The sequence below is a fragment of the Periplaneta americana genome, chromosome 17 (assembly GCF_040183065.1).
Source record: "Periplaneta americana isolate PAMFEO1 chromosome 17, P.americana_PAMFEO1_priV1, whole genome shotgun sequence".
NCBI lineage: Eukaryota > Metazoa > Arthropoda > Insecta > Blattodea > Blattidae > Periplaneta > Periplaneta americana.
Window position 1 is genome coordinate 8,188,706 of NC_091133.1, and position 13,711 is coordinate 8,202,416.

At 38.7% G+C, this 13,711-nt stretch overlaps 1 protein-coding gene across 9 annotated transcripts in view; it reads left to right on the forward strand.

Annotated features, from left to right (window-relative positions):
- The window catches only part of LOC138692641 (oocyte zinc finger protein XlCOF6.1-like), a 111,233-nt gene that overhangs the window by 22,451 nt on the left and 75,071 nt on the right, over window positions 1-13,711 (forward strand). For 4 of the 9 annotated variants that reach the window (XM_069815715.1, XM_069815713.1, XM_069815714.1 and 1 more), the window contains one exon: window positions 5,694-5,776. The exons of the other annotated variants lie outside the window; for them this stretch is intronic. In XM_069815715.1, the coding sequence (XP_069671816.1) occupies window positions 5,694-5,776 (83 nt within the window). The remainder of the gene's footprint in view (window positions 1-5,693; window positions 5,777-13,711) is intronic. 9 annotated transcript variants of the gene reach the window in all.

Here is a 13,711-nt window from a genome sequence, read left to right on the forward strand (position 1 = left end):
TCCCATATCTCAATCCACTTCTAGTTATTAATCTTACCAATCTGTTGGAGCAATCTGTGTTATATATTACTACCTCAAAGCACTCGGCATTGTCTGGGTTTTCCTTTTTGCTTCTTTTTTTAATTAAACTGGTTGTTAGACTTTCCGGAAATCTCGAAAACTTAAGTTTTGATAACAAATCGAATGTTCTTTACTAATGTTTTCCTAGTCCATAGAGATGAATCTTTACTTAACGTCACTTACATGAATTAACTTCTTAGTGAAATGCCTGCCAGGGTTAACTGAATTTAAAACAGCTGCGGATCAGGCACAGAAAAGGAAACATTTTATCCTGTACTTTACGTTCAACTGTTTTTTTAATTTATTTTTTGGTTTGTTTATTTATTTGCTGTAGGTAGGGCTGTCAGGCCTTCTGTTCTGTGCTGCCAGCAATGGAAATAAAATTATAGAAAAAAATCAAACTGTGAACAAAGTAAAACCAAATGAAAGTATACAAGTATACAGGATACAGTCACACAAACTGCAAATGAATTAGCATTGTCTTGAAGTTCAGCAAAACAAAAACAACCCTCGGTTCCTATACGCCCACTTAACATTGACTCAATATTATACAATTCTTACATTTTATCTCTGCTCGTCAGTGACAGTTAAATTTGAAGTGAGTTATGTTAGTCGTGGGCGTCAGCATACTAAATAGCATTATAATATTTCTGCCATTTCCTTTCCTGTCCTCTTCAAATGCGACAGTGCACAGATTCAGAAGTAAAATTATTATAAGATCTCTACATCGATCTTAAGCTGTGCTGACGTACATTTCACATAATTTATTGTCTATGTGTCCTGTCACTTGAATTTCAGACACAGTTCATGGTAAATAGGGAATTCCCTTCTTCCCAGTTTGAACTCATTTGTGTCTCATCGAGCCGAAATTTATCTGCCTATCAATCGTGCCAAAGAAGCAATATATACATATATAATTTTATTTTTATTGGAAGATTTTTTACCCCTCTACCGCAGTATGCCTGCTTATATCACCTGAGTTTTTTAAATATGATTTTAGAAAATCTATCTCACAAATTCAGAACATATTAATTATATTATTATTTATTTTAAATTATGTACAGGATATAGATACAGTAGTCCAAGCCTGTGGAGTAACGGTTAGCACGTCTAGCCGCGAAACCAGATAGCCCGGGTTCGATTCCCGGTCGGGACAAGTTACCTGGTTGAGGTTTTTTCCGGGGTTTTCCCTCAACCCAATATGAGCAAATGCTGGGTAACTTACGGTGTTGGACCCTGGACTCATTTCACCAGCATTATCACCTTCATCTCATTCAGACGCTAAATAACCCAAGCTGTTGATAAAGCGTCGTAAAATAGCCTACTAAAATAAAAAATAAAAATAGATACAGTATACTTTCGCAAGAAGTCATTGGGCGATGTAGATAAAAGTGGATGCATTGAGTGAGATTGAAGTTTGAGCTAGCAGAGATTTAACACTGGAAGGATCAACCAGTCGTTTTGACCTATTTTGATATTAAATTTTAATTTATTTATATCTCTTCTGTGTATTGGTTCATCACGTTCGTTCTTCGAGTCTTATCTTTAGGTCCCCTGAAAATTTCAAGTCCCAGACATTATTTATGAGCGTAACAAGTACAGCTATCTAGAAGGACCAACTCAGGCCATTTTGACTGGTCCGCGCTCTCTGATTTTCATGCAGCAACAACTTACAAATATTGCTCTTTCATGATCGTCTTCTGGCATCTAACAATGAACTCAATACATTTTCGCCATGTGGCAAGTTTATTGAATGTATGCGGCAAATCTTTCATATTACCGAAAATATTCCCTTTACGAAGACAACAAATAACAATGGGGTGTTTATAACCTCTTTTCTGTTATATTACAATACAGTCAATATATTTTGGATGACAGCGGCAATTCTTTTGACAACTGTGTGAAGTATTTGATTAGTATATCTCAAGATTCCTATCCGCCATTTGCTGTAATTCTTTTGCAAACATAGTGAACATGGCACGAAAGGGTTTCAACAATGAAGAATTTTGGCACGAAAGATTATGAGCTATTAAGAATTCTGCATTATATAGGAACACTGTCAAAATTAGATTCGGAGGGAGAATACGGTACCGAGTTAGTGTTTGTGACAAAGATGAGAATGAAACATGATCCTAATTATATTTCTCAAGATTGTATATCCCAGTAGTATCCAGGAAACCAGGGAAGAAGACCTGTCAGATTGGAGGTTATCATAGCAGAAATAAGACACTACATTTCTGCGCAAAGTGTAACAAATTTTTCTGTGGCGAATGTTCTGAAAGAATCTTGTATGTGTGTGCAAGATGTGATTATAATAACCAATACACGGTAGATACACTCAGGAATAACAAAATATATGTTTCCAAAATATTTAATATAAAATTGAATGAACATAAATAATTCATTGCAATAATGATGTTAAGAACAGATTTGCATTTGAGAAATTGTAGGATTAATATTCTAGTAGTTATACACAGTTAATTTTTTTTATCATCTTAGCACAAACGTATTTTTTTCTTAGAAGACTATATTTTTTTTATTTTTATTCTAGTAGGTTATTTTACGACGCTTTATCAACATCTTAGGTTATTTAGCGTCTGAATGAGATGAAGGTAATAATGCTGGTGAAATGAGTCCGGGGTCCAGCACCGAAAGTTACCCGGCATTTGCTCATATTGGGTTGAGGAAAAACCCCGGAAAAAACCTCAACCAGGTAACTTGCCTCGACCGGGAATCGAACCCGGGCCACCTGGTTTCGCGGCCAGACGCACTGACCGTTACTCCACAGGTGTGGACTAGAAGACTATATACTGGTCATAAATTATGTTTTGAAATGGACTCTCAGCTCTTTGTCACCAATTCTGTAGTAAAATGATATTTCAAACTAAAGTTTCTAATAACAGAAAAATTAGCGATAAAACATACGGGTCAAAATGACCGGTGCTTGTCGTACTAGATAGTTCGAAAGTTCCGGTCCTCGTAGTATGAAGTCGTTTTTGAGATACACCTTGCAATTTACGTGGATAAAACAGCGATTCCGCGAATATGTGCATGTTTATAGCTAGAGATGTAACTAAATCCAACTCAGTTAAAATAGCTCGTGTTTCTAATACAAATCCATTGTTGCGTAGTGTGACTGATCTGAAATAAAAGTAATTTCAATTCCATTGTTGAGTAAGTTCTTTATTCCAATTTAAAGATTAATTGTCTGGCATTAAGATGACTACCTTCATGGACGAAGACAGCACAGAATTTAACTTGACGTTCTCCACTTCATCAGGTGTGTTATGGCAATAATCTGCATCCTGTAGATACGTCGCTTCATTATGAAGTACAAAACAACTGATTATAATTTATGATAATGATATGATATATGATACAGCCACCCACGTGGCTCAATAGGTTAAGGCGCTTGCTTGCCGATCTGAAGTTGCGTTCGGGCGCGGGTTCGATCCCTGCTTGGGCTGATTACCTGTTTGGGTTTTTTCCGACATTTTCCCCAACCGTAAGGTGAATGCCAGGTAATCTATGGCGAATTCTCGGCCTCATGTCGCCAAATACCATCTCGCTATCACCAATCTCATCGACGCTAAATAACCTCGTAAATGATAGCGTCGTTAAATAACTAACCAAAAAAAAGGTATATGATACGATATGATATGTTTTATGATATGATATGATATATTATATGATACGTTATCATGTGATGTGTTATGATATGATATCATATGATATGGTATGATATATGATATGAGATATGACACGATATATGTTTTATGATATGATACGATATGATATAGTATGACATGATATGATATGATGATATGATATGATATACGATACGATACAATACGATATGATTTATTGTCATTAAGCAAAACATCCCAATTTGTTGATGGCCCTTCACATTCCTGTAGTTAGGGACTCACCATCACTGTTTACAGATTTCTACACTAAACTATTCAGTTCTCAAAATTACATTCCTGCCTCTAACTTACAATATTTCCAACCCTATCTTTTCTAACGACCACCCACCAAATTCTTCTAATATCAGACTGCGTAGTTCCTATTCCCCAAAGTAGCTTACTATCCTCCTCTATACATACAATAAATATCACCGGAACAAGATTCACTCGCTATTATTGTTCTTGGTCCATTTTCACTTCTATTCAATTATTTACTCACGTTTCAATACATCGTACCACACTCACACCATATTTGTCTATGTAACACTAAACTATCCAGTCCTTCAAAATTACATACACACACACAAATACACACACATATACATACATACGTAATAATATACATAATAATAACGATCACCACAATAAGACTCACTATTTTGTTCTTGGTCCATGTTCAGTTCTATTCAATTTTTACTCTCGTTTCAAGATGTACCACACTCACACCACACTTGTTCACGTAACAAACCTTCTTGATACACTCCTAATAGTCCGTTAACCTTGACCGTTCCCTATTTCACTTGAATCCTTCACATAAATTTTTTAAATCGTAATTTTTCTTCTCTTTTAACATTCCTATCGTCTTATTCTTACCAATTCCCCTCCATGGCTCTTTTTTGTTTTTCAGCTCCTTCACTCGTTTTGGTATTGCACTCAACATCTGATCGTTTCTACTTTGTTTTGTTTGAATTTTGGTAGCTGACTCATACATTTCGTTCTTCTTCGACGCCACACACTGATTATCATTACCTGACGTTACTAGCTTCTTCCCTCTTACACTCGACCCCGTGCATGCTGTCTTGTTGTCTGCATGCCTGATGCTGACATTGCATTATACCCAAACGTTGCCCTTCCTGAACTCCCGCATAGTTCTTCACATTCCAACAATCACTCGTGCTTGTGTCACTCATTCCCTTCGATACAATACTTTGTATTTCATTCAAGATTTTTATATTTCTCTCTTTTTCTTCTGTTCCTATTTCTTGGTCCTAAATGGTGCATCCAGACATTCCTTCACACTGAAGATCAAGTTATTTATCTTTATTTTACCTTTAATCAGTCTCGCGAAATGATCATGTCTACATGTTGATTTACAAGCTTCCACATTGACGACAAAATGTAGGATCCATACCTTAATTGATTTGTAGGTATGAATCTTCTCAATCCGCATTAACAGTCTGTTGTGCAAATTTTTCATAATAATACTGAATAAGGGCAGTTTGCAAGTCTGGTGGCAAAACCTTTATTTTCCGCTATCTTATGTAAAAAATGTCGTGCTATAGAGTCTGTATTTTGAAGTAATAAAACTTTCAACAGAGATTTATATTAATGTTTCAATATATATAATGTTTTACTCATATTTTCCTCAAATAATCTTGCAAATTCTGGTTACGTATTTTTCAGGTCATTCATATATGACATGGTCATATTTTTAAGGTTGAACTTGATTCCCATCCGTTACAATACAGACAAATAGCATGGATTTAGGGAAGGATGTATGAAGGGCGTAACTCAATGCAGTTCGGGGGAACCAATTTTGGATATTGTGCAGAAGTCTTTACAACCTTATCGAAAAGTTAGATCGGATCATCTGACATAGGAAACCAATGGTCCATATGGGCAGTTAATACTCTCTTCATTATCTTCATTGTTTACTAATATTTTCAGGAAGATTTGTCCGATGTGCACAGAGTTCAGCAGGATCAGAAAGTGGAAGTATCTTCAGAAGTGGATGAAGTGTTGACTGAGAGGTGAGTGTACTGTGCTGGTTTTGCTTCTTTCAGAATTTCTTTTAATAGCGACGTAGGAAATAAAGTTTATTTTGTATGATACTGTTTTCTTTTTACTGTACTTGTGTGATTATTCTTATTAACGTCACAATAGATGTTGCTATTGAAATGACATAGGATCCACTAAAATTATCATTACTGTGACAAGTGACACACGACAACTCCTGCTATATCTGCTGCTTTATTATTCTGCTGTCTTTTGAGAACCATGATCTCTTGTAGTGTACGATCATGTCACTACTTTGATTGGCAACATTTCTACCGCGGTTACAATCCCTGTGCATTGTGCTAGTTGGCTGCTTTTCGTGCTGCGAAATTCAAGTGCTGCCAAAGTTGTGATAAGTTTTGGGGGTCCGTACTTACAGGTTGTGTTTCTTTTGCAGTGGCAGCTAGTTGGAGCTTTTCGTCTCTGTGCTCATGCTTCACTCCAATTTTAGGTTGCGTTCCCTGTCACATTTTCATTATGAAATGCAGGCAAAAATATCTTAAATAGCTGTTTCTTATTATGAAACACAGAAGAATGTCTTGAATTATAAAGAAAAGAAGGGGTTTCGTCTTTAAACTGAATGAAAACAGAGAACAGTGTGAAGTTTTAATCACCTCTGAGAATTGTTTTGAAGTTACAAGATCTATTTCATATAAACTGCTTTAGATTGTCAGCAAGATATGTATAATTTTATTTTTACAGCCCTTTATACTATTGAGTCCAAAGTGTAAAATTTATTTTAACGATATAATTTAATATTTTTGTCCACACCTGTGGAGTAATGGTCAGCGCATCTGGCTGCAAAACCCGTGGTCCAGGTTCGAATCCCAGTTGGGGCAAGTTACCTGGTTGAGGTTTTTTCCGGGGTTTTCCCTTAACCCAATACGAGCAAATGCTGGGTAACTTTCGGTGCTGGACCCCGGACTCATTTCACCGGCATTATCACCTTCATTTCATTCATATGCTAAATAATCTGAATGTTGATACAGCGTCGTAAAATAACCCAATAAAAAAAAGTAATATTTTCATTGCATTAGCAATTTCTGCTATAGCTTTTCATTGTTATTGTGGCCGTCAGGAGTAATTTGTGTAATTTAATATCTTTTTCATCTTCTTTAGTAAATTGAACTTTCGAATATTGTCTAGTAAATTTAAAAAAGTCGTCTTATGATATATTAATAAAGTAGCATGAAACGGGTACATTACGATCACTCAACTGATCGTGGTCAAAGCATTTAAAATGTGAAGTTTGAAAATCACTGTCGCTGTCCCCATTTCTTTACTGTGTGCAAAATCACACAAACATTCCTAAATGTTTCATCTAGTGACAGCTCTGGTTGCTCATTAAAGGGTGGAATAGGTACCAGATACGAGTGCGGCACACGTCTCATAGCTGAAGGTAGATTACAATGTGACCTCTTGTCATGGTTATTTCAAATGATGACCACAATATATATTATTTTAATGTCCCGAAGTACATATGATATTTCCATGCAGATATTCTGCGTCATCATACGATGATGATAAAGCATCAGCACGTAGAGCTGAAAACCCGGATTCAAACCCCGGCGCTGGAGAGAATTTTTCTCCATTCCATTACTCTTTCATCGTATGATGACCACGATGTTAAAAAATGAAATATAACCATTAATACTTCTCTTTTCGTCTGTCGACTGGTGCAAATGCTGCCTACAAGTTTTGTATACAATGTGAGGAGCCCATGTCTTATCTTGATCTCCAACTTTGATACCAAAACAACATAGGTATGCAGTATTCACAGACTCGGAAGTACACTGTCGGTCATAAGTTTCTGGACACTTTGGTTTTTAATTCTCGCCCATAAATTTATTGCTGTTATGCTTTGCTTTGCGATAATAAGACATGTTCTGCTCATGCTTCCATTAGATTGCGATTTCTCTTACTTGTGTTAACTATGGTCTGATTCTCTGCTCTGGAAGTTCACCTACTTCACAACTTCGTATCTCGTCTAGTACATTTTAACTATCGTGCAGAACGTAATTTTTTTTAACTTCATTGTCTGGTCTAAATATACCTAATTAAAAAAAATATGAAGTTAGTGGAAATGCAAGAAAAATATAGTACATATCTGAATTTTTTTACAACGATGTTCATATTCAGGTTACTACCAAGTCTCATTTGATTAAATGATTAAGTCATTTTAAAAATCTCATTTCGAAGAGCATGTCGTGTGCCGGCCTCCGTTGACATCCCTCTGCTGATGACTGCTGTCCCAGGTGTTGAGAGGGGAAACGGGAGTGACGTGACAAGGGGAGCTGAAGTGTGCGGGGAGGGTGATGTTATGATATAGGAGTTGTGCTTCGGCCTGTGTTGACGTTCTTCCGCTGATGATGTTGTGCCAGGTGATGAGAGGGCAAACGGGAGTGAAGGACAGGTGGTGATGAACTTTGTGTGGAGGGTGTTATACGATGATGTAGGAAGAAAATACGTTGATACAGATATAGTAGTTTATTTGAAATAAGCAGTGTCCTCCTATTCGTGGGCAGGGGAAACGGGAGTGTCTTTGAGAACCTCTAGAATATTGCCGTGTTTGTCCCTGTGACTCTGGCTGAAGCTAACTTGAAGGCGTGTTGTTGTCATGATTGAGAATATTGGAGAGGGGTAACGGGAGTACCTGGGGAGAGACGACAAGACGAGGGTGAGAGAGTAGCGAGGGGCTGGTATGAAGGGAAAGGGCTAGCAACGTAGAAAGGAGTAGAGAGGAGAAACGGGAGTGCCTGGGGAAAACTGAAGAGAGAGTTTGCTCGAAGTGCGAATACGGTGGGTAGGAGAACTGAGAGACGGGAAGCAGGGGTGGTGGAGGTTCTCGCCTATTGAAGCTCTGCCCCCAAAAGGGTCCGCGATTCGACGACCGACGAGAGATAGAGAGGTTACTCTCTGCTAACGAGCTCCGCTGACAAATGGCCGGCGATGGGCGTCCACAGAGAGGGAATTCAAGGATAGAAAAAACAATGTTTTTTAAAAGGGTTCGAGCGCGGTGAAGTAAAGACCTTTCTGCTAACGAGCTCTGCTGACAAATGGCCGGTGATGGGCGTCCACAGAGAGGGAAGTGGAAGATAAAAAAGACAATGCTTTCTAAAAGGGTTAGGAAAGTCGAAGATAGAAAAGACAATGTTTTCTAAAAGGGTTAGAGCACGTGGAATCCAGACAAGGTGATCAATGGGGGGGGAGGTAGTTGAGAAGAGCGATCCTGGGATAGCTTCGTTAGGGATATTGGAGTGGGGAGGCGGAGACAGAGCCGGCAATGCGTTTCTGTTCCGGGGGTAAGTGTCGGCCATGAAAACCCTGTCCGACGAAGTACAGCACGCTGGATCAGAGAAATGTTGTCGGTGGCAGAGGGAGCATAGTGGCTGCCTCCCCTAGCCGGCGACGAATGTCCCTATGCCATTTGGGGCCGCCTTATATACACACTTGGGCTTCGCGCCATTTCTCCCCTCTTTGGCGTGGCTTGGAGCGTTATGATGCTACTGACGTCACAAATTCCCGCCACAGCATTGTGGCCTTTAGTGGGACTCTTCTCTCTCTTGGCTTGGTCACGTGGTCGGGGGACCCCTTGGCGCCATGAGCAAGTTGCTAGAAGCAGGGGTGTGGGTGGGCATCAGGCTCCTAATACGAGGGGAGAAAAAAAATAGCGAGTCCCGTATTCTGAAGGATTGTGTCTTCCAGCGAGACCATCTCTCTCCGGGCCGGGCCACGTGGTGAGGAGACCTGTCGGCACTGGGAGAGAGTTACTAAGGGCGGGGTGTGAGTGGACATCCGGCCCGTAATACGAGGGGAGAATCGCAGCAGCTCTCGTCTTCTGAAGGAACACACAGGCAGTTATGTGAACTTTACAACAAGAAAAATAAAAATTAGATTATTCTATGGACAAAAATAATCTACATGCATTGACTAATTTGCACAGTTATGTAAATTTTAATGCTCGAGGTTGCTATGAATAGCCTATTTTTACTGTATGAATGCAGTCTATGATAGATCTGAGTACCGGGAACCATACCTTGACGCTTTAAAGACATTTGATCTCCCCCACCACCCTCTCGCACACGGGTATGGAGGTCCCGCCTCCTGTTCCCCGCGGGAACCAAAACAAATTAAGAAGTTACGTCCATTTTCGTCTTTTCCCCTTCAAAATTTTCTAGAACTCCTTCAGTGGAACAGCGTAAACTGGAGACAAGTGGGCAACAGGCTTGGAGCTCACATATTCAGTTTCTCTCGGCCCCGAACCCCCTTTTCAAGGACGAGTTTTCGCGTACCTTTTAAATATCTCCTCCCGTTTCAATTCACTTCTCCGGTTCTGAGTAAGGACAAATACCATAGATGCTGGCTAGGCCTCGGTTGTCCACTCGTGGCTATTTAGACAGCCTGAGAGTGGATGTAGTTTGCTCTTGAAGGATTAGCTTCTAACCCGTGCTATGGAGTGGATTCGAAACCCCCATTAAATGGTAAGAATGACTAACAGTACCTGGAGCGAAGTAGGTCGAGAAGGGATGGTTCCTTGGAATGGCAAAGGTTTTGGATTAGGACGGGATTTGTCGTGTGCCACAAGGAGCATTTTGCATTTATTTCCAATTTCTTTTCTTTCTATTACAATATAGATTAGATTTAATAATATATTATAAATATAATTCATAATTAATGAAAACCACAGTGTCCAGAAACTTTTGGCCGACAGTGTATGTTTTCTACATGCTTTGTGTACCGCCAAAAATACAGGGTGTTTAAAAAATACGGGGCATGATTTCAGGTATTTCCCACATGTAGACAATCAAAATAGTTCATTACAACATGTGTCCGCAAATGCTTTATTTCCGAGTTATGGCCTTCACAACATTGAAATTCACCGGAACGTTTTTCTTTCCGCAGGTCGTTGCCGTCAAAGGAGACATTAAGAGGGCACTCTGACAGTTCATTCCGAGGCGAAGGTTACATTCAGTGTTGTGTAGGCGTTAGACTGTGCGACATGTATTCAAATCAAGAGCTGGCAGAGATACACTTCATGTACGGTAAGGCAGACGGCAATGCTGCGCTGGCTTGTCGTTTGTACCAGGAGAGGTATCCACAGCGACAATGTCCAGATCGGAAGACATTTGTACGTCTCCATTACCGTCTGTGCGAGTATGGAAAATTTAACTCTCCTGGTTTGGGAAGGGGACGACCAAGATCCACAACTCCAGAAGTACAGAAGGAGATTCTGGAGGCTGTGAACATGACTCCTTCTATCAGCACACGAAAGGTAGCGTTGCAAGTCAATGTTCCTCATACGACTGTCTGGAGACTGTTGAAAGAGTATTAATTGTATCCTTATCATTTGCAACGTGTACAGGCCCTGTCACCAGCAGATTACCCTGCACGAGTTAGGTTCTGTCAGTGGTTCTTGCAGCAGTGTGGTGTAAATCCGAACTTTCCTGCCTTAGTATTATTTACAGATGAAGCACAGTTCACACGAGATGGCATAACAAATTTCCACAATCAGCATGTATGGGCGTATGGAAACCCACGTGCAACTGTTCCATCTCATCACCAGGTGCAGTTCTCCCTCAACATTTGGGCCGGTATCATTGGTGATCGATTAGTTGGACCCCATGTACTTGTAAACAGACTTACGGGGCAGGCGTACACAAACTTCCTGGAAAACACCATACCTCATGTTTTAGAAGACACTCCACTGATCAATCGTCAACACATTCACTTCTTGCATGATGGCACTCCTGCACACTTCAGTCGTACGGCTCGCCGGTACTTGGATCGAAGGTTTCCTGATCGATGAATAGGTAGAGGTGGCCCAATTGCTTGGCCTCCACGCTCACCTGATCTGAACCCTCTCGATTTCTACTTGTGTGGCCATTTAAAATCATTGGTTTATTCATCTCCGGTGCCTGATTTGGAATCCCTTAGGAATCGAATTGTGGCATGTTCTGAGGATATACGCAATACTCCTGGAGTTTGGGATCGTGTTCGCAGGTCAATGAGACATCGACGTGAGGTCTGTATTCAAGCAGGAGGTGGACATTTTGAACATCTTCTGTAATGACAACAACCTGCGGAAAGAAAAACTTTCCAGTGAATTTCAATGTTGTGAAGGCCATAACTCGGAAATGAAGCATTTCCGGACACATGTTGTAATGAACTATTTTGATTGTCTACATGTGGGAAATACACACCTGAAATTATGTCCCGTATTTTTGAAACACCCTGTATATGGGGATAATTCAAGCACGGCCATTGCAAAGTGGCCATTCGTTTGCGAAGCTCGGTCTCCAAAAATGAAGTGATGTGAGTGAGAATATATTATACAGACCTCCTATACGATTGTAACTATGATAGAATTAAGGTGTTAAATTTGAGAATTCAATATTTGGGATTAAAATTATAGTTGAAACCATGTAAACAATCTCACAAAGCTTAATTACTCGTAGACAAGCAAAAACCCAAATTAGGAAACAGAAAAACAAATTCCGATGCTCAAGTGTCTATAAAGATGATTTCCAAATTTATTTGGTCTACAAGACAAATCACAAGCCATAACAATGAACCATCAACGAGCATTAAACAAAATAGATCTAGCCACTGTATCAAATACAAAAATAAATAATACCACAATTACATATAGTAAAACAGTAAAAAATTCAGGAGAATATTTAAATTCAAATTTAAATTTTCAACGTCAAGTGACCTACATATTAAGTAAGAAAACTTTTTCTATAATTCATTCCGTCAAACACTTCACCAACGTTCTACCTCTCAGCCTGAAAAAGAATCTCATTCAAACTTTAGTGTTGCCCCCATTGCGATTCTCTATTCAAGAATCTAAATACTGATCTTGCGCACAAATTAGAGTGTGTTCACAATATCTGCGTACGTTTCGTTTGTAACATTACAATATTCGATCATGTAACATTGTCACTGGAATTGTTGTCTTGGAATCCACTTAAAGAAAGAAAACTCTTCAATTCCCTCTTATTACCATTTAAAATCATCCACACCTCCACACGCTTTTACCTAGCATCTCGTTTTTTTTCTTTTTTCTTTTCACTACCTCGAACCCGGAACATGTACCTTCTCTCTATTCCTCTCCACAGAACATCTTTCTACGCATATTGATTCCACGGCTCTGGAATTCTTTCCCTGACCATGTCAGAGACTGTCGGACAATATGAAAATTCAAATTTAAATTAATGAATCGCATTCTAGTTCATGGAATTGCTTGATAAACACCTGTCAGTTTGCGAAACTTCGGATTAACCCATAACATATAATAAATATTGTAACTCTGCTGTTGTAAAATTGACAATTAATATATAATGTATTTATTATTGTTATATTTATTATTATTATTGTTATTATTATTATTATTATTATCATCATCATTATCAGTTATCAGTTATCACTATCATCATTGCTATCTTTGTTTACTTTTTTTTTTCTTTTTTGTGTTAGCTCGATGAGAGCTCTATAGTGTTGTTTTCACCCTGTTGACTCTCTATAGGGCTCTAATTTTATTTGTGTTATTTTCATCAGTATTTCTATTTTTGTATTTATTTGTGCCATCTGGTAGGATGGAAGGGAAGACCTTATGGCCTTAATTCTGTCGGATTAAATTAATTAATTAATTAATAGTTAAAAAACCGTGATAACCAACTTGCTGTTATTACAGATATTGTACCAAATCAGAATGAAAAATATTATAATGTATATAATTATATAGATTTAACAGTATCTAAGAAATAGTTCGGCATGATCTATCCAATGTCATTTCCTTAAACAGTGCCCCAAATAACACTAAAATCAGGTCTAGAAATAAAGACACCACATAAGTGTTTATGCGGCTGTATTATGTGTATCTGTATGCATATAATATAATGATTAATACA